The sequence below is a fragment of the Carlito syrichta genome, unplaced genomic scaffold (assembly GCF_000164805.1).
Source record: "Carlito syrichta isolate Samal-C Ts95f unplaced genomic scaffold, Tarsius_syrichta-2.0.1 Scaffold273769, whole genome shotgun sequence".
NCBI classification, from domain to species: Eukaryota; Metazoa; Chordata; class Mammalia; order Primates; family Tarsiidae; genus Carlito; species Carlito syrichta.
In genome coordinates, this window is record NW_007217865.1 from 5,512 (window position 1) to 24,453 (window position 18,942).

The following is an 18,942-nucleotide window of genomic DNA, read 5'->3' on the forward strand; positions in this document are numbered from 1 at the left end:
CCGACATCACTGGGTCCTGGTGGGAGCATCACATCCGGATTCCAGGCCTCGCAATATGATGCCACAGGAACTACATATATCCCCAGGAAGCATTTCTGCCTGAAAGATCTAACCTGAGTGTAATTAAGCCTTTATCTCTGTCAGTATACAGGAAACACAGGAATATGACTCAATTTCTCCAGGTTATTACAGAATGAAGTAGGCTTAGAGACCTGACACCAAAATGTAGTGTCTAAACATCTAGACTTAATCCAGACAAATGTAGAAAACCTGAATAGAGACCGTCTATTGGATGATATTAAAGAAATTTGTTCATTTTGTTAGGAGTGACAATAGCATGGTAGTCATTAAAAACAAGTGTCTGTCATAGATGCCTACTGAGGATACTGATGGAGACATGACATGGTGCCGGGAATTAATTTTAAATATCCAGTGAAACTACAGGGGTGGGAGGAGATTAAAGCAGCTTGTCGGTTATTCACAGTGTTGAGGCTGGGAGATGGAAAAATCATTCTGCTGTTCTCTCTACTTTGGAGTATGTTTGAAGATTTCTATAATAAAAAGTAAAAAAGAAGAGGTCCATGTGGTGCGATGTGTTAATGGCCAGAGTGTCACTATGTATGGCTGAGCAGTGAGTAGATTGTGGCCATGACTTTTGGAAATCACCCTGCTTTATTTTAGAGTGTGTGTGCTCCTGGGAGCCCCTTCTTGGCAGGGGGTGTCTGGCGTTGGATCCTGTGCACAGAACAGGGTGACTGAATCCCCCAAGAAAGTCAGGAGGGTAGAACCCAGTCCTTTGTGAGTTACCTGTTACTTCTGACAGGAAGGAGATGTGACAAGAGACATGGTTTTCAGAATAGAGATGGTGGCATTTCTGGAAGACTCATATCTTCTCTGTTGTCCTTTCCTTCAGAGGAAGTGGCTTTTCGAAAGAAGAGGCTATGCATTAAATTTATTCCACGGGATTCAACTGAAGCTGCAATTTGTGACATTCGGATCATGGGCCGGACCAAGCAGGCCCCGCCTCAGTACACGTTTATTGGGTAAGTCTTAATAGCATGAATCTCAGCTGCTGCTCTCTGCTGAGAGGACTCATGTCACTCCTGGAAACAGGGTACTAGGGATTTTGTGCGACCCCAAGTTATCAGCTGTTGACCCTTTGTCAGCCCTTTGTCCTCAGCACTCAGCACTCAGCTGTGGCCTCCAGCATGCCAAGCCAGCAGCCTTTCTGCACCGGGCTCACACCATGTGCTCCGCCTTAGGCCTTTCCTCACCCTTTGCACTCTTCTGGGTCTTTCCCAGATGTGATTCCACATGGGGCCTCAACTCTCTGCACTGGTTATTTACCCCATGAAATGTTATGGGGACCTATTTTGTATTACTGGGCCAAGGACACTGGATGTGGTCATGAGTGATGCAAAGGCACTGCTGTCACGGGGCTGATGTTCTAAGATGGAAAGACAAGCAATAAACAAGAAAATAAATGAGATAATTTCAGATGGTGAAGAAGTGAAACACCATGATGGAGTGGGGGCTACTTCAGTTAGGGGGTCAGGAGGGTGACACTTGAGCAGAGACCTAATTGTCAAGAACCGGCCATGCCAAGATGTGAAGGCAGAGCCTTCTAGGCACAGCAGAAGAGCAAGCATACAAGTGGGAATGAGTGTAGCACCTTCTGGGAACAGAAGGTAACCTGGCGTGGCTGGAATGGCGAGCGCAAGAGAGTATTAGGATGAGAGGGAAAGGTCAGCAGGACCTCTAGTGTATGGTCTAGATTTTATTCCAGGCACACTGGAAATCCATTGGAGGGCACCAAGTAAGAAGAAACACAACTATTATATGACGACATGACAAGTTGTTGTGCAGGCTTTTGGTCTGGTGTTTGTCTTCCTCAGTGAACAGAGAACTGCTGAGGCCTGGCCCCTTTGTATCTTGTTTCTCCAGGAGCCTCAGTACCAGGCACGGGCCTGGCTCTGTAGCTGCTCCATAAATACAAAGCACAATGGAATCTCAGGATTTCACCCTGGACTCTTTTGATTGTAAGCAACAGGAAACCCAACCCAGACTGGCTTAAGCAAAGGAAGAATTTGTTGGCTGACTTACCAGAAGAGTCTAGGGGACAGGACTAGCTTCAGGCATGGCTGGAAGGGCGAGCTCAAAGGGAGGCACTAGGATCTAGTCTTCCTGTCTCCTTCCTGGCTCTGATGCCTCTGGACGGACTTCATTCTGACATATCTTCTCCCCTGGTGAAAGTGTGATAGTGCAGTAGCTCCACTTACTTTTCATCCAGGTTTAAGTCCAGAGACAAAGAACAAGTCTATGTTCTTGAAGGTTCAAACATAAGTTCTAGAACTCAGTGTCATTGGTCTTGATTGATATAACGAGGGTCACATTCACACAGTACTTGTCACTGTTTTCTGGATCGACCAGGCCTGAGCTGGAATCAGGGTCAGCTCCACAAAAACCTCAGAACCAACCACAGGGGATAGCTGCCCCCCAAATACAGAGGGGAGGTAAAAAGTCAGAAAGCAGGATGAGTGGATGCTGGATGTCCAAAAGAAAATAGATGTTCACTGTCCTCAGTCAATTGAAATTCAGGTCTCTTACATTAATAGGTGTGGTAGACAGTTTCCAGCCTGCTCGGCTATACGCCTTTTTCCCTGGCCAGGCTTGGCAGACGTCACCTGCATCCCTGTGGGTTCCTAAAGATGTGCTCTCCTACTCGGCTTCTGAGGCTAGCCTCCTGGGTCTGGTTTGTACTCTGTTTTGCTCTTGTTCACTTGAGCCCAGAGCTGCCTCTTCACTCTGTAAGCCAGGGCCTTTCCTCATATCCTAGACACAGCAAGGGCAACAGAAGAGCCCTGTGGCATCTGCTTGAAGCCTGCAGGGAACAGGTATCACAGAAATAGAAATTAATTTCCCCATGGTGCGTTACAGTTTCTTTAGACTCTTCAGCTATGGAATCCGAATGTTCTGTATTAAGATTTTGTGGTTCTTAGAAGGACTCTGATCATTCCCTTTCTACACACTAAAAAATTCTGTTTTGCAATGTGGTTTACACTAATTATGTAAACAGGATTACAGGAGTAGGAAATAGTTTAGAGAATAACCATACTTCAAGTACCTTAGAAGCAGACATTTACCATTTACATACAAATAGCAGAAACCAACAATTTAATAATGAACCTTTAAAGCCTAATTTCAGTTGCTATGTGTGTTTTTAATTACAGACTATACTATTGTAAAAAAAAAAGATTCCATTTTTAGCCAGCGCAAACAATTCTAAGGATTAGATATTTACCAACGTATGTCTTAATAGTCAAAGCCAGAACCTTTTCTCTTTTATATCATTTTGAAAATATTGCTATAGTTTTGGGAATTTGGAGACAAATTTTCTTTTCCAGAGGAAGACAATTCCAGTGTTATGTTTAGGTAAGGAAAGAGAATTCAATATTCAGAACTCTAAGTCACTTATTCTTAAAAATGGGCACAGTTTTCCCTGTTGCTTTGCAAGTGTTTGGGACTGTCAGCTGGGGAGACAGAATCCTCATATTCCTAAGAGTTCCTGCACAGCCTGGCAGCTGAAGACCATGATAAGATGTGGCGAAATCAGCTGACTGGAGCCACTCATCTCAGAAGACAGAATTGGGGTTTGAATAGTTCTACAGTAAACTGAGAAGCTAACTAGAAGTATCCACAGAGTACATCTTTTTCACTTTTTAAAGAGATGATATTCTTCCACATCAGGTCCCAAAGATACAGTTGTATGGGGCAGTTGGGAAGTTGAAAATTGGGTATGGCTAAAATAATCCTGTCACAGTTCCTAGGAGCATTCTGTCTCAACACTGCTGACTTGTGCTGTGGGGCTGGCCATGGCGGGTGTGCCTGTGAAGTCATAGAAAGCCCAATGCGGTGTCTGGGAGCCCCCTCTGTGTCTACTCCTAGTTGCAGTGGAGTGGTCCGTGAGGCATGTGGCTCAGCTTTTGTAATTTGAAGGTGCCTCCCAAAATGACCCTGAGAATGAGGCTAACTGCAGGTGGCATCAAGCAGTGAGGGGCCATTTCCTGAAACTGGGGTGTGTGGTAGAGTGGGGGGCTAATTCTTCTTGTGATTAAGAACTAGCCTCTGTGTCTATCTGTTCATCTATCCCCCCAACTGCACAAAGTACTCAATGTGGATTACTACATAGACCTACAATGAAATGGTAAAGCAAAAAGGCGTCTAAAGACTGAGAAGCAAGGAAAGTGTCTGTTGGGGTAGGAATGCAAGCTCAGGAAGGGTGAGGAAAGTAGCCTCATCACAGATTGCCCTCACATTAGGCTTTGATCTTCGACTCCCACAAAAGGAGGTGATGGAACCATCTTACATGGGCAAGAATTGATTTCCTGGTGCTTGAGGCTTTGACTCTTTTTAATGAATTAGTTTGCTTTATCAGTCAGGTAAGCGTGTTAACCAGCACCATGAAGATTTCTCTTTTCTCCCAAAGGGAACTGAACAGCATGGGGATCTGGTATCGAATGGGGAGAGTACCAAGAAATCATGACTCATCTCAACCCACAACACCTTCCCAGTCATCAGCTGCTTCCACCCCAGCCCCCAACCTTCCCAGGTGAGGCTCGTCCTGGTGTTTTGTGCTGTCATATGGTCTTGGGTCCCACTGCACAACATTTTAGAACACTGCCACTTAGTATCTGCTGAAATAGTGCAAAGTATAAAAAATTATAGAAGCAATGTACTTTTAGAGGGGATTTTTAAAAGTCCAATTAGAAATCTTTGCTTTACATGAATGTAAAGGCCATTTTATATTCCATTTTGTACATATTCTTCACGCTCCTAAAATAGCAGAGTATGCAACTTAAATTTGGCTTGTTATTCAAGAGAGCTCATAGATATGCACAGACACACTTTTTGTAGCCACGTGGTTGGGATTACCGGCCTTATAAGGTGGAATTCCTTCTCTGCCTTGACCAGCAACTCATTTGAAACCCAGGAGGGCTGGTAAGTAACTATATGCATTTTCATGTAGTTCCTGTTCCCAGTGAGCTACAAACTAAGAAATGGGTAGTTTGAGTATAAGAGAATAGTGAGATATTTTTCAGGAAATCTGAGTTTTAATAATTGTTTCCACAGAGAAACTTGGGTGAGCAAACTAGTTGCTCTGTAACTGATTTCAACTGTTATAGAGGTATTACTAGTCTATACTTTTTGCAAAAAAAGCAGATGGCAAAAAGAATACTGTTAAATAAAAAACCTGTGCATCAGCCAGGCTCGGTGGCTCAGCCTGTAATCCCGTGCCTTTGGGAGGCTGAGGTGAGTGGATTGCCTGAGCCCACGGGTTCGAGATCCACCTGGCCAACTTGGCGAGACCTCATCTCTACAATAAGTCAAAAATTAGCCAGGCATGGTAGCGCGTGCCTGTAATTCCAGCTACTTGGAAGGCTGAGGCGGAAGGATCACTGGCGCCCAGCAGGTCAAGGCTGTGGTGGCCAGGAGCAGCCACTGCACTCCGGTCTGGGCAACAGAGTGAGACTTCAACTCAAAAAAAAAAAAACAAAAACAAAAACCTGTGCATCACTAAGAGTAAATCGTTTGAGTGCAAGGAACAAACAGCAGTGATGGATTAAGTTTGAGAAAGAGATTTTTAAAGTAAATAAAACAAGAACAGTGAGGCAGCATCATGCAGAGATTGAGGTACCATAAATGAGAATGGATCTAAAAGCTCCCATGTGGGTGAGTCAAGATGAACATATTCTGTCAGGAACAGGACACAGCAGTCACCAGTGGGGTTCTGGGCCACACACACTACACCCTGCCCTTCGGGAGGTGCCATCCCCTCTCTGCACTCTGTTCCTCCACACCTAGCACCTGCCTCACTTGGAAGAACATTGCTGTAATGAGTCCAGAAGTTAAAAGGACACTGTCCTTTGGGACTTCCCCCATAAAGACAATCTGGTCTTTTTCATGACAGTTTCACAAACCAAAAGTGGTATTTAAACTTAACTACCCCTGGAATTACCTGGAACTTTAGAAGTAGTTTTCAGTTTCACTTAGGTATAGGAAGATGTGAATAGCTAATGAGCCTCCCAGAGTTGCAGGTTGAAAAATTGATTCTATGTTTAGTTCAGGAGTGTGAGGTTAGCACAGTGCATTTAGCATTTGTTCCCTTCTCACTGGCTAAGAGCACTGCTGAGAATCACCAGCACCTGTGCTGGAGTTAGGGCAAGATCATCCCCTATGCTAGGGCATCAACTAACTGCATCACCTGTGCTTGGGGTCCATCACCTGTGCTGATGTCCATTGCCTGTATTTGGGGTAAGCTCGAGTTTGGGCTCATTGCAGTGGCTGGAAAGCCCTCACAGAGTCTGTTGCCCTGAACTAGTTACAGGCATCATATTGACATCATATGTTTTGATATCATATGTTTTGACATATGACATCATATGTTTTGGAAGGGGCCCAGAAATGGGCACCACCTCAGGGAAGGTTTAACTTTCTCTTGGATAAAGAAAGAGCACTGATTCTCCCAGATGGAGCAGAGTGATCTGCCCAGAAGCCTCAGCGGTCAGCATAAGAGCAAGGTCACTTGCAGCTGGAGCAGGAGGGCCTATGAGCACTGGGCCATTGGGAGCCGGGCGGAACTGGAGGGTAGCGCATCAGAACAGTGTTTATAAGGCTTATATATTTTATAACCTCTGCTGTACAGTTTATGGTTTACAATGGCTGCAAGGAAATTGGATCAGTTTTGTTTTACTTGCCAAATAAAACAAATGTCAAAATAGTCAATATAAAATGTATTCTAATTTGGCTGAGTTAAAGTCAGCCAGTATGCAGCAGGATAATTGAATGTACATTAATGCTTCCAAGTAAAAACCACTTGTCTGTTTCAAGCTCTCCTGTGCAGTAATTTACAGGTAGTGTGCACACCTATGTGAGCCAACTCATTCACCAGGTTTTTTTTTGTTTGGTTTTTTTTGGTGTGCTTTTTTTAGTATTATTTTCTTATTCAGTATCTTTGATTTTTTAAAAATGAAATGCAGATTATTCAATTTTTCTATTGAAGACTTATGAAGTGATGAATATGTTACTTTATCCCTTGAGGCTTCAGGTCTCTCAACTTTCCGGAAGAAGAACCTGATTGCCTTCTCTCTGGGGAAGAGCTGTGGCTGATTTTTGTATTCCTGCTGCTGAGTGTCACTGTGGGCCTGGAAGGTCTGGGCCAGGCTCCTTGGTGGGATATGGAGGGCCCTATGTCCCAGTCCTGGGATTTTTTGCCTTCTCTCCCCCAGCCCCAAGTTGCATATAAACCTGAACTGGTTGCCCCCTCTTCCCTTCCTATTGCGTGCTTCCACATTTTTGCTCATGGTGCCTGTGCATCAGGTGTGTCTTGCATCCCCTACCTGAGGTCTCAGTGCAAATGACTCCTCTCCCAGGATGTCTTCTCAGGTCTTGAGCCTGGACCTGGGCCTGTGATGGTTCTTCTCTCTATGTACTTCCTGATGGTTTTGATTTCATGTTGTGATCACTTCCTGAGTTCCTCTAGGAGCCCCCCTGCACCTGCCAGATCCAAGCATGTATTCAGTTTCCCACTAAATACTTCTCTAGCAGCCAGGACCCTGTGCTGCAGCCCCTCCAGGCAACTCACAAGTCCCTGAGCACCACACAGGTTCTTTCCAATTGTTGGAGTAGGGGGAGCTTGTAGAAAATTGGCAGAATGTATAAAGGAATATAAAAACAGGAATTCCATTTCCAGTGAGCAAATGCTTACAACTTTTTGTTCTGTTTCCTTCAAGTCAATTTCCTGTGTGCTTTTTGCATGGGCGATATCACATCATATACCTGCACTTTTGCATTTTGCTACTGTTTTCTCATGTGGTATTAACCACAAACCCAAGAAACACTTCTTCAAGTGGAGTCTTTGTATGGACATGGATCAAATCGCTAGGCCCAGGCTACAGGGAGCATGATGACACAGCGCCCTCTACTGACAAGCCTTGAAGTGGCGGGGGATGTGTTCCCAAGTAGTGGCTAGAAGGCCATTTCCCAGCAGAACTCCAGACTGGAAGGAACCAGGGAGGCATGGGTTGCAGATATTGCTGCTTTCTTGATCCCGTGTTTGTCTCAAAAGCTATAATGTGTGTTGTGCCTCCATTTCTGATGTCATCACTCAGATTTCAAAGAATCCCCTGCCATTTTTTTGGAGGTGTGTTATTCCCAGCTTTATTTTGACAAAAGGGGCATGTATGTGGTGGCTCTTGTCACAGATGATAGGCCATCATTTGAGGACCTCATGGCTCTAGCAGTCCTGCCCCTAGGAACAATAGCCTCCTGCAGAAGCTCTGCTATTGCAGAAAATGCCTGTGGTGAAACCAGATGTCCTTCTGGAGTAGGTAGATCCCTAAAGAGATGAGGCATGCTCGTTGGTGGTATCCAGCAAGGTGCTTGACAGTCTCCAACTGAAGATGGGTAAGCTGCTTCTTCCAGGACCTGGAGCCCCCCGTTTTCCCACTGGACAGTGGGCCACTCCATCCCCTGCCTGCCTACTTCCTGCACATTGAGGTAGAATGGGACTGGCCTCAGCTTTGTGAGTCAGCCTCAGGCATATGCTCAGATGACAGGGTTTCTGGTTCTGCTCTGTACTGCTGCCTTGGGGCAGTGGGGCAGATAGAGGAAGCACCTTCCTGGCTCCTACCCAAGCAGCCCCTCCATTCCTCTCTCACACGCAGGGCCTTATAAATGATTCTGCTGGGAGGAAAAGGTTCTGCTGCTACCAGAATAGAGGTTTGGAAAAGCCCTGGGAGACAGGTGGATTCACAGCTGGTTGAGCACTGGAAGGCCCCAAGTGTGGATGAGTGAAAGGTTCTATGTCCACCCAGAAGGCCCCGGTGGGCTACTGCCTCCCAGCCCGCTGAGCAGTGGAACCAGTGACTTGATAAAGACATCAGAAGCATGCTTATCAAATTTGCAGATGACTCAGAGTCATCAGAGTGAGCTGATGTGATGAGTGACAGAATCAGTACTCCGCATCTCTTCCACCACCAGAACAACCTGCTGGAACCATGAAAGGCGGCGGGCAATATGGAGAGGGCCCCGAGGTTCAAAAATCAATAGCACAGAAGCCAAATTGAGGAGACCCACTTCATAGTCGTGCATGTGAAATAGCTGGACTGTCAGAGCATGGGTCATGTGGAATGCAGCTGTATGCACAGTGGGACATTCTGGAGGTGGCATCCTGCTCCTGTGGGGTGGGGGGGCTCATGCCCACGACTGCACACCATCAGGTAAAGGTTACCAGACTAGAGTGCTGAGTCTGGGTGTGATGAATTATTGAGTTTAGACCTGAGTAGAGATTAGGCAGCTGGCTGCAGCATCTAAAGGGTCAATATGCAGAGAAGAAAGTAAAAGTATTTCCAGGGGTATGGGAGGGTGAGGAACTGGGAGCTCCAGAAGGCAAATTAGATCTGGTGGCCGGAAGTTACAAGGAGGGAGATTTGAGCTTACCATTCTTTAAAAAAGTCAATAAAGAAAACTTTCCCAAGGGGAAAATTCTGTGGCATCAAAGAAGCTGACCTAAGGGGTCTCGGACTCCCAACTGCTGGAAGTAGTCAAACAGCATTCAGACTTTTCAGACCTCCAGTGCAATAGAGTAAATCAGTGCTTCTTAGGCCTTAAGAAATGTTTTTCTTAGGCATTATTCCCTGTCCCTGCCCTCAGAAATTCATTTTCAGCAGACCTCTGCATTAGGGCCACAGACACCTTGCTCAGGGCACTTTGGGGACCTCTGGTGGACTTGCGGCCATTACCTTCTTCCAGTTGACAGTGGTGATACCAGAGAAAGAGATATGGATGACTGCAGAGCTGCCACTGTGGCTACCTCCCTGAGACAGAAGGCACAGAGGAGCTGCCCAGAGTGCCTGGGGCCCTCGGGTGCTGACGCTGCATCCCCATTCAGCACTGGCACGCCTGAGCTGACAACAAGGAGTATTTTGTTCCTTTTAGAGTCCATCTGAAATAAGTGGTCTGGACTCCAGACTGCAGGAATTTCATGTTTATGTGGACATCCTGCTTGGACTGTCCTAGAAAATCTGGAACATGTGACTCCAGTAGCTCCACCCCGCCCTTCCCATCAGCCTGGGGTGTGGAGTCCTGCACATCATGGTCCTGAGGGAAAAGCTGCTGCCTGGACTCTTCTCTCCACAGACCTTAGGCCGTGGGCACATCCTGTGACCCTCCGCTGACCTTGTCCCTATTGGGAGAAAGAGTCATTGTCTCACCAAAGCCACAGAGCACTCCCTAGCTGTCTAGACCTGACCGGCAGCCTCCCTTGCAAGGTACCACCTCCCGGCAGCGTCTCACAGGTGTCAGTTGGGGCCTGAGTTTCCCTTATAAGGTGGTGTGGTGCTCCCTGCGTTGTTAAAGTAATCTTCCTGTGATTTGTCAGCTTCCAGCAAGTTGTCAGTCACAGGTTCGGAAGTATGTTTCTTACTGACAGACATAATTGTACTTAACTTTTTGCATGAATGTTATCAATCTGTGACAGATACTCTGGGAAATGGGGCATTTTGATTGCAGAAGATCTGTCACATGTATTTAGTCTTCCTCTCAGGGACACCAAGATTCAGTCACAACTTTTGCATGTCGATGTCAGGTTTTGAGAACATAGATCCTTGCTGACCTCCAAAATCGTTCCATCACTCTCATCCCTGGGCTGTCATCTGAAAGGTTAATGGCCCTTCCTAAAGAAGAGGGAAAAAAATCATGCTGTGGTGATATAGAATTCAGGTCATTCCATCCAGGCTTGTCCCCATCACATTCGTTGTCAAAAGCCCATGAGTGTGCCATGCTCTGTCCTGGCCTCCCTGACCTGTCTTCCTTCTGGACCTGGGGAGCAACTGCTACTTCATGATCAACTCACAGAGTAAGTCAGCAGTGAGGACGGAGCCTTGAGTCACCGGCTGGAGTCCCGTTGTCTATGCTGACAGTCTCAAATCCTCAGATGCCTTCTGTCATTTTTCAATTATAAGATGATCTTTGTACCCCAGGTGACATCTGTCACCTGCCCTATTGTTGCAGGACTTGAACGAGAGGCCCAGAATTGCACGGTTCAGGGAGGTTGAGTTTTCCTTTCCTGTTGAGGTGTTTGCTGCCTGTTCTGAGTGGCAGAAGGCTTGGTGTTGGAGGCATTTACTGTGAGAAGCCCAAGCAGTTTCTCTTAGGGAGGGCTCAGCCAAACGGATTGGAGTTGAAAGCTGTGGTTTAACATGAGGTCTATCATTTATGAGAAGGGTTATATGTGTCCTGCTTCAAGGTAAGATTAGAAGGCAAGGCCTAAGGATAATTCCAGTGATTTTTTTCCCCCTAATAATTAATTATGACAGGAATTTTGAACTTCTCTCCCATAATAGCAAGAGATGGTTTAAGGATAAGTGAATTGAGGATTGGAGCACTCCACTGTGGTCCTATCAAAGGAGGGCTTGGATCCTGCTGTCCCAGCATGGGGGCCTTCCCAACCTGACACCTCTATAGGACATATCCAGCTACAACTGAGAGTCTGGCTTTACTTAGAACAATTGATTTCCTTTTCTTTAAAAAAATTGTTTTAATTTAAAATTTTTTTTAAGGTAGGGTCTTGCTTTGTAGCCCATGCTGGAGTCCAGTGGTGTGATCACAGTTCACTGTAGCCTCCAACTCCTGCACTCAAGCCATCCTCCTGCCTTAGCCTCCTGAGTAGCTACGGCCACAGGCATGCACCCCCACACCTGGCCGATTTTTTTTTTTTTCTAAAGAGATGGGTCTTGCTATATTGCCTGGACTGGTCTTGAGCTTGACCTCAGTCAGTCCTCTTGCCTCAGTCTCCCAAAGTGTTGGGATTGCAGGTGTGAGCCACTGCACCCAGCAGATTTCCTTTTCTTTCACATTAAAGCTACACATACTTTTTGTTTGTTTAACTCTAAAGATGGGACACACATTTTTATTTCTTTTCTTGATGTGACACTCCTTTCAAGATGAAGATCATAAGTCGGGGATGTTTTCTGCACAGGAAGCACAAACATTAGCACTGTGACTTGAATGATTCCACTCTGCAAGTGGTACCTTCCCCCCATTCCAGTTGACGGGACCAACAGCCTGCTCTGTCTCAGAGAAGAGCCCTCTGGAAAAGTAGGACCTGAACACTAAATCAGAGTTGGATCAGGGGTTGGGCTTTTGGGGCTCAGGTGTTATTTCATTTAAATAACCCACATTGCCGGGCTCGGTGGCTCAGCCTGTAATCTCGCGCCTTTGGGAGGCTGAGGTGAGTGGATTGCCTGAGCCCGCAGGTTCAAGACCCGCCTGGGCAGCGAGACCTCATCTCTACAATAAATAAAAAAATCAGCCGGGTGTGGTAGTGCATGCCTGTAATTCCGGCTTCTTGGAAGGCTGAGGCGGAAGGATTGCTGGAGCCCAGCAGGTCAAGGCTGCGATGGCCGGGAGCAGCCACTGCACTCCAGTCTGGGCGACAGAGTGAGACTCCACTCAAAAAAATTAAATAAATAAATAAATAGCCAACATTTACATTTTTTGCCTGTAACGCTAAAGTGTAAGGGGGCCTGTTACTGGAGATTTCAGACATGCACATGTTCTTTTCTCAGTCAGGAACCTTCACTGGCTTCCTGTTACCTGACCTGCACATCATCTCACATTAATTAGGTGAATCTCCTTCTGGCTCCTGGGCACATCTTTCTCATCCCGAAAATATCTCTGCTCTAGCCATTGTTGTGTACCTCATCTCAGGCCAGCCCATCTCTCCCAGAAGAGTTAGACCTTCAAAGGGCTTAGGATTTGTCCTGGTCACCCCTACTCCTATAGCAGCCCTCACTGCTTCTAGAGAGCCTGGCCTGTGTTTTTCTTCCTCTCCTCCAGTTGCCTGCACCATACAATTTGGCATTTCATAGTTCCCTGTCATTGCTGTGTATATTTATTTTTGATCTTACTGACTGGATTTGCTGCATGTTGATGACATGGATTCTCATGTTCCCCTCTTCTCTAAAGCCTCAGAAAAGCTAGTCATGCAGAAGTGACAATGATGGTGATGTTGGATCACTGTGTGGCAACATTTAGGAAGTACTTTCAACTGTGTCATCTCATGTGATACAGTCGGTGTTCAGTGGAAAATATGTGACCCTGAAGTGGTAAAGACATCTGAATTTCAAGTTCCTGGCATGTGATAGGCACTCAGAAAATACTGATTGAATGTATAAAGTGAGCTGGTTTAGATGCATAGGACTGGGCATCATGTGTGTATCCATTTCTCCTTCAATCTGTTCTTCCATGGGTCTGTCCATCCATCCATTCATCCATCCCTCCAGTAGAAACTTACAGTGCATTTATTAGATATCAGGTACCATTCCAAGCACTTTACAAATAGTAACTCATTTAACCTGAATAATAACTCTGTGAGTTATTGCCCCCATTAAGCTGAGGAAACAGTGATCAAGGCGGTTAAATTCCTTGCCCAAGATCACACAGCTAGTATACATGAGGCCTAGAATCTGAACCCAAGCAGGCCAGCTACTTGCAGACTGTCACGAGGCCCCCCAGCTATGAAGCGTTCCACCAGGAAGCTGAGCATGTGCCTGGAGGGGCTGGTAAGGTGGGGGCCCACCCAAGTGCCCTGTTAACTTTGCCTGCAGTTTCTCAAGGCTCCCCACCAGCTGCTGACAGATAGGACTTCTCAGAGCATGCTGTGTGGGTGGGGGACTCATCCCCCAGAGTCTCCTCTGGTCGGAAGTCGCCTAAGTAGCTGGGGATTGGGGACATGTGAACACTGGCCGGGGTCCAGCCCACTTGAGCCGTGGATGCCGCCTGAGGAAACATGTGGAGGCTATCCCCCGGAGGGTCCTGCCATACCATCCTGTGAGGGTCCTGCCACACCACACCAACCCAAGCCTGCACTTAAGCAGGGTTCCAAGCAGTGTGATTTATTCTGGGGATCATGAGAGTAGTGTGAAAGAGATCTACAGGGGGTTATTTGACTATCTTCAAAATGCTTGTGAACAGAGCAGTGATTGCTTTTGTAACAATATCAAACTTAGTTTTAGTGTCAGAGTAATTTTGAAGGGAAAATTTCATTAGAATGCAGTTTGGTATTGTTAGATATGAATGATGAGTTTAGACTGAGCAATACGCTTTTTGATATTAATTTTTAATACAGCTTCTTGGGAAGTCAGAGCTTCTATTTAATGAAGAATTGACTATTAGTCAATACAGCTTCCACCTCTGAACTGGCCTTCTTTGCTTTCTCTCTCTCACGTCAGATTTTTGACAAGGTATTTGCTGCTTGTAAATGTGTTATCTTTGTAAATTTTGTAACTTTGTGAGTGTCTTATTTTTCTTGGTGGTTATGTGTGCTTTTTTTGTTGTTTTTGTCCTGAGAAGCAGGGTTATAAATGTGAAATTATTCCCTTCTATGTCTCGCTCTCGAGTGTACGAGGGCTCTTTGTGCAGTTGGTTTCAGCACTGGGGTTTGGAGAAAGGCCTTTTTCAGGATTATGAAAATAGTTTTCTATGTGTCAGAACAGATTTATCAGTTCACTTTAGGGTCGGTTTTGTGAACCAGACCATTTAGAATAGGATATTTTACCTTTTATCAGAGTGGAAGCTGACAGTCTATTTGCAGGTAGCTCTATGGAATATTTTACCTGGATCTCTCAGCGTAAATCTAGCTGCCAAATAAAGTAAAAATGGGTGTTAAACCAGCGATATTTCCCAGGATTTTTCTACACCCCTCCCCCACTGTGCTGTTCTATTTCAAGGCAGGGATTCAATTATTAATTTGGATATTTAATAAAATCCTTTGCTACTAGTAATTTTTAAAGGCCTTCTGAGTTTATTTGGGTCGGGTTTTTGCCAGTAGGTAGAGTAGAATTCAATTTGAATATCCTTCTTGAGCAGCAGATGTTTTGTTTCCAGTTGAATAATAATATTAATAATAATAATTAAAATAAATACAAATTATCATCATCATCATTATTATTTCAGCTACAATTTTCTGAGTATCTTGTGCCAGGCAGTGTGTAAACACCCTCTCTCTCCATATGTGTGTGTGTGTGTGTGTGTGTGTGTGTGTGTGTGTGTGTGTGTGTGTGTATTCATATATATGTGTGTGTGTGTGTGTTTAATCTTTCTAACCATGCTGTGAGGTGAACAATCATGTCTTCATTTTAAGAGAAAACTGAAGCTTGGAGAGATCATGACTTACCTCAGGGCAGAGAGTTAGGATTTAGAGGAGCCAGGATTGGAGCATAGCTCTTACCGTGATGTGCTCGTGATGTGCTGCCTGCCTTCAGGGAGTCTCAGGGCTTCCTGGTTTCTTAGGACCTTCTACCTTCTACCTCAGTGTTTTCTACAAGCCAGTGAGTACGACCCTGCATGGGACCAATATAACTGTCCAGCCCACAGTCCACATTCCCCGTCTCCCTCCGTCATGGCTGTATGTTGCTAAACAGCTTGTTTTCCTCAGCTTTTGAGATGGATTGGGTGAGGAGAAGAATGTTGCCTTGAGTTCTTTATCAGGGGGTGTGCTGTTTGCAGCCCAGACTGCTTGCTGCCTGCCCTGTGCTCTCACGCACATAGCCCTTTATGAATCTAAGCTTGGCAGCCCCCCTACTCTTGAATTTTGGAAAAGCAGATATTTTAATAGGCTGGAAGAAGATGAAAAGCTAGCAGTGCCCATATGTTCCTTGTTTTTAAAAGTAAGGTCAGCGAGGTTTAGAGACTCTTTAAATATTTCAGTTTATAAGATTAGACTAGATCATCTGGGATGGAAGTGTGGTGCCCTGAATCCCAGACTTGGCTTTTTTCTTCATTTCTTTTATATATAGGAGGTGGGTGTTTTGGCATTGCAAGGTTCAAGTGTAATAAAACTTAAATGTAGTGAATAAATACCATGATTTGGAATGTTGCTGCAGCTATGAAAGTTAGTTTCCTTTCTTCATTTTATTTTTTAAAAGTAATCAGTGACTTGAAAAATAGCAGATTGATACAAGGATTGTAACCTAAGAAACCAAAAACTCCCATGCTTTAAAGGAGTATAGTCTTTGGCATTTTTCTACGGAAGCATTTTATTTACTCATTTAACTCTTCCTAGGCTGAGATTAGACATTTATCCTGAAATGTACACTTGAGCATTTTGAAATTCAAGATGTGTGCATTTTTAGTTAAGATATTTTTCTCTTGGATTATGAATGGTCAGTGATGTGGTGGTTTTTGTTTGTTTGTTTGTTTAACTTAAGATATTTACAGAAGCCTAGGGTCTCAGCAGATACCCAACCCAACCCCAAGTTAGGATTAGGTCTCATTTCTTGGTACAGAACACCTAACATTTTATATTTTTTTAATGAGGAGAGACAAGAAGCATTTTTACAGTCAAGATATACCTTGATCACCAATAGTAACTGCTAAGAGACACCTAGGGAAGGGATGGCTGTGGTCCCCGCCTTATAGAACAGCCAAGTGCCTAGGACCAGGAGGGACCCTGCCCTTCTCCCACCACAGAGCAAATAGGAACTCTCTGTGCTCACTGGCATTTCCTGTCACGTTCCGTGGAATGTGTTCTCTCTTCATACCTCTTCGAGTCTAAATTTCAGAAGTAATTTGTCACTTTAGAGGAGGGTGTCATTAATAACCATTATTTAGAACTGTCGACTCTTCCTCTCTGTGTGTGAGTGTCTGAGTTAGGCATTCAAAAATTTGGCCTCGTTGGTGGGAAGCATTGCCTCCATATTGATGGATCGAGACTGCCCCACCCCCACTGGCCCTTCTCACCACTGAGTCATTCCACGTCTGACTTTAATCACCACAAGGGGGGTGACAGAGAATGGCTAAAGCATGTCCTCCTGGAATTCATTAGTGTTATTACCAAAGACCGTATTGTAAATGGAGATTTTTTTAACTGCTTGGAAAAAATTTCTTCTTAACTATTTCATTTTATTGTACTCAAAAAAAAAAAAGAATTTTTGTCATCAAACATTTGAAACAGAATAGTTCAGAAACCCTGACTTCAGATCCCACTGACTGTGGACCCTGAGTAGTCATTCTAAATGATGCTGAATTGCACCTGGGTATGTTCGAATTGTTGGTTGAGGGCCAAGGAAGGACCCTCAAATCTTCCGAGGGTGGTTAGGAAAAAGAATTGCCATTCAGTGTATGTTAATGCACGTTGTTATTCTTTAACATTAAAATTCTACTAAAGTACTAATAATTACTGTTAATATCTTTCAGTGGAAACTTACAGTAAAGGAGCAATAGTAGAAACAGTATTTAAGGGCGAGCTGCTGGCATGATAAGAATGCAAATAAGTGTTATTAGCCTAATGATTTTGCCGTCGCCATGGTTGTGCAGCAGCAGTGTTGTGAATATGTCATCCGGCACCCGTGAATTTGGAAAGTGTGTCAAAACACAACTTCAATTAGTTTGCTCTAATTATGGCTCTGGAGAGTTTGTAACTACATCACTCCTCATTAAAAGAGATTTTCTTATATGGATTAATGTAATATACAAAGGAAAGTTTCAAAGTTCCTGATGCCATTTGCTTCCCCCACGAGCAAGCGTTGGGCAGGCCTGATAGATCCAGGATCTCTGGCCAAGGGGTCTGGGTGTGGGCTGGGCCAAAGGAGGCCACACCACCTGGAGCGGCTGTCTCCTTCTGTCTGGTAATCCGTTTCCTGCTGAAAGTGGCCATTGCAAATGGAACCTTGACGATTTCCACAAGAGGGCAATTGAACCCATTGCAAGCTTTTAGAAAAACTTTCTCATCTGAAGCAATCAGCATACCCCTCATTCTTAGCATCTCAGTAGAGTCTGGAAGCAGAAAGGTTTCTAGACCAACCGTGGCATGCAAAGTCACCGTTGCCTCTGTCCTGGGGTCCTTGGGGGAGGTTATGTGGGAAAACTTGTCATTTTGGATCACGTAGAATCACATGGTACCTATGAAATGTCAATAAAAGTCTTCATATAGTGAAAGAAAACATGAAAGAATTGTAATCTCTTCTCTAAACTGATATGCAATTATAAATGCTGTTATTGAGCTTTGCCTTTCTGAAAAGAAACACACATTCGCATTTTCTTGTCCTGTTGCTGACTTTCTCATCCCCATGGATACCAACAGTGGTCTTCATCACCTGCTGTTGCGAGCCCTCCTCTGCTGAGTTTGGACAGCCACCTATCATCTTGTTCCAGGTCAGCCTTACAAGACTGTTTAGTGAGCTCTGCTGCCCCTCACTGCCTATTCTGTTGAGCAGCTGGCCACAGCAGCATTGTGACATCCCAGTTTGGAGTGCTTGGTGGTCCATTTTGAATCCAAGAGTTAAATTTTAGAATGCGTGTTAAGGAGGCCTAGCTTTTGGTTTTCCTCCCAATTTATCCACACAGGTTGGAATATCCACAATATACCTTTGAATATATTTTTGTTGACTTTTATGTGTTCTCTTTGCCATTGCTTTTAGTGCGAAATGTGTGTGTGTGGTAAGTAACTTGGGCCTTCTTTACACCACTTACAAGCAGTATTAATCTTGAGTGAATTGTATCAGTTCTCTGAGCCTCAGTTTCTTCTTCTGTAAAATGGGGTTATACATCCTTTGCAGGATTAAGAGGGAACATAGAAAGTGCCACCCTAGTGCCCAGTGGGTACCTGTGCCTGTTGGCGTTCTGACTGTGTCCTGGATTCTTTTCAGAACTTAGTCTGAGCATGAGCAGGTCATCCCCATAGACCTTTCTTTTACCATCACTTGTCTCCCATCTGCTGCAGCTGGAGTTCCAGTCACCAACACTCCCCCCAGGTCCTCACAGAATCAGAGGCCGGGCATAGGCATCCTTCCCTGTATAACTGAGACTGTGCTCATAGGTGAGCAGCTGGCAAGGGGTTAAGACAGTAATTGTATAAGTCTTCTAGGCTTTCTCCCAGTTCTG

General features: G+C 44.9%; 1 protein-coding gene across 1 annotated transcript; it reads left to right on the top strand.

Moving 5' to 3' along the window:
* Positions 1–913: 913 nt before the first annotated feature.
* On the top strand, positions 914–4,838 carry LOC103254232 (multivesicular body subunit 12B; the record flags this gene model as incomplete). Its single annotated transcript, XM_021709689.1, has 2 exons — positions 914–1,043; positions 4,487–4,838. Coding segments are annotated over 2 exons (257 nt in total), but the record flags the coding sequence as incomplete, so codon positions are not given.
* Between the last annotated feature and the right edge of the window lie 14,104 nt (positions 4,839–18,942).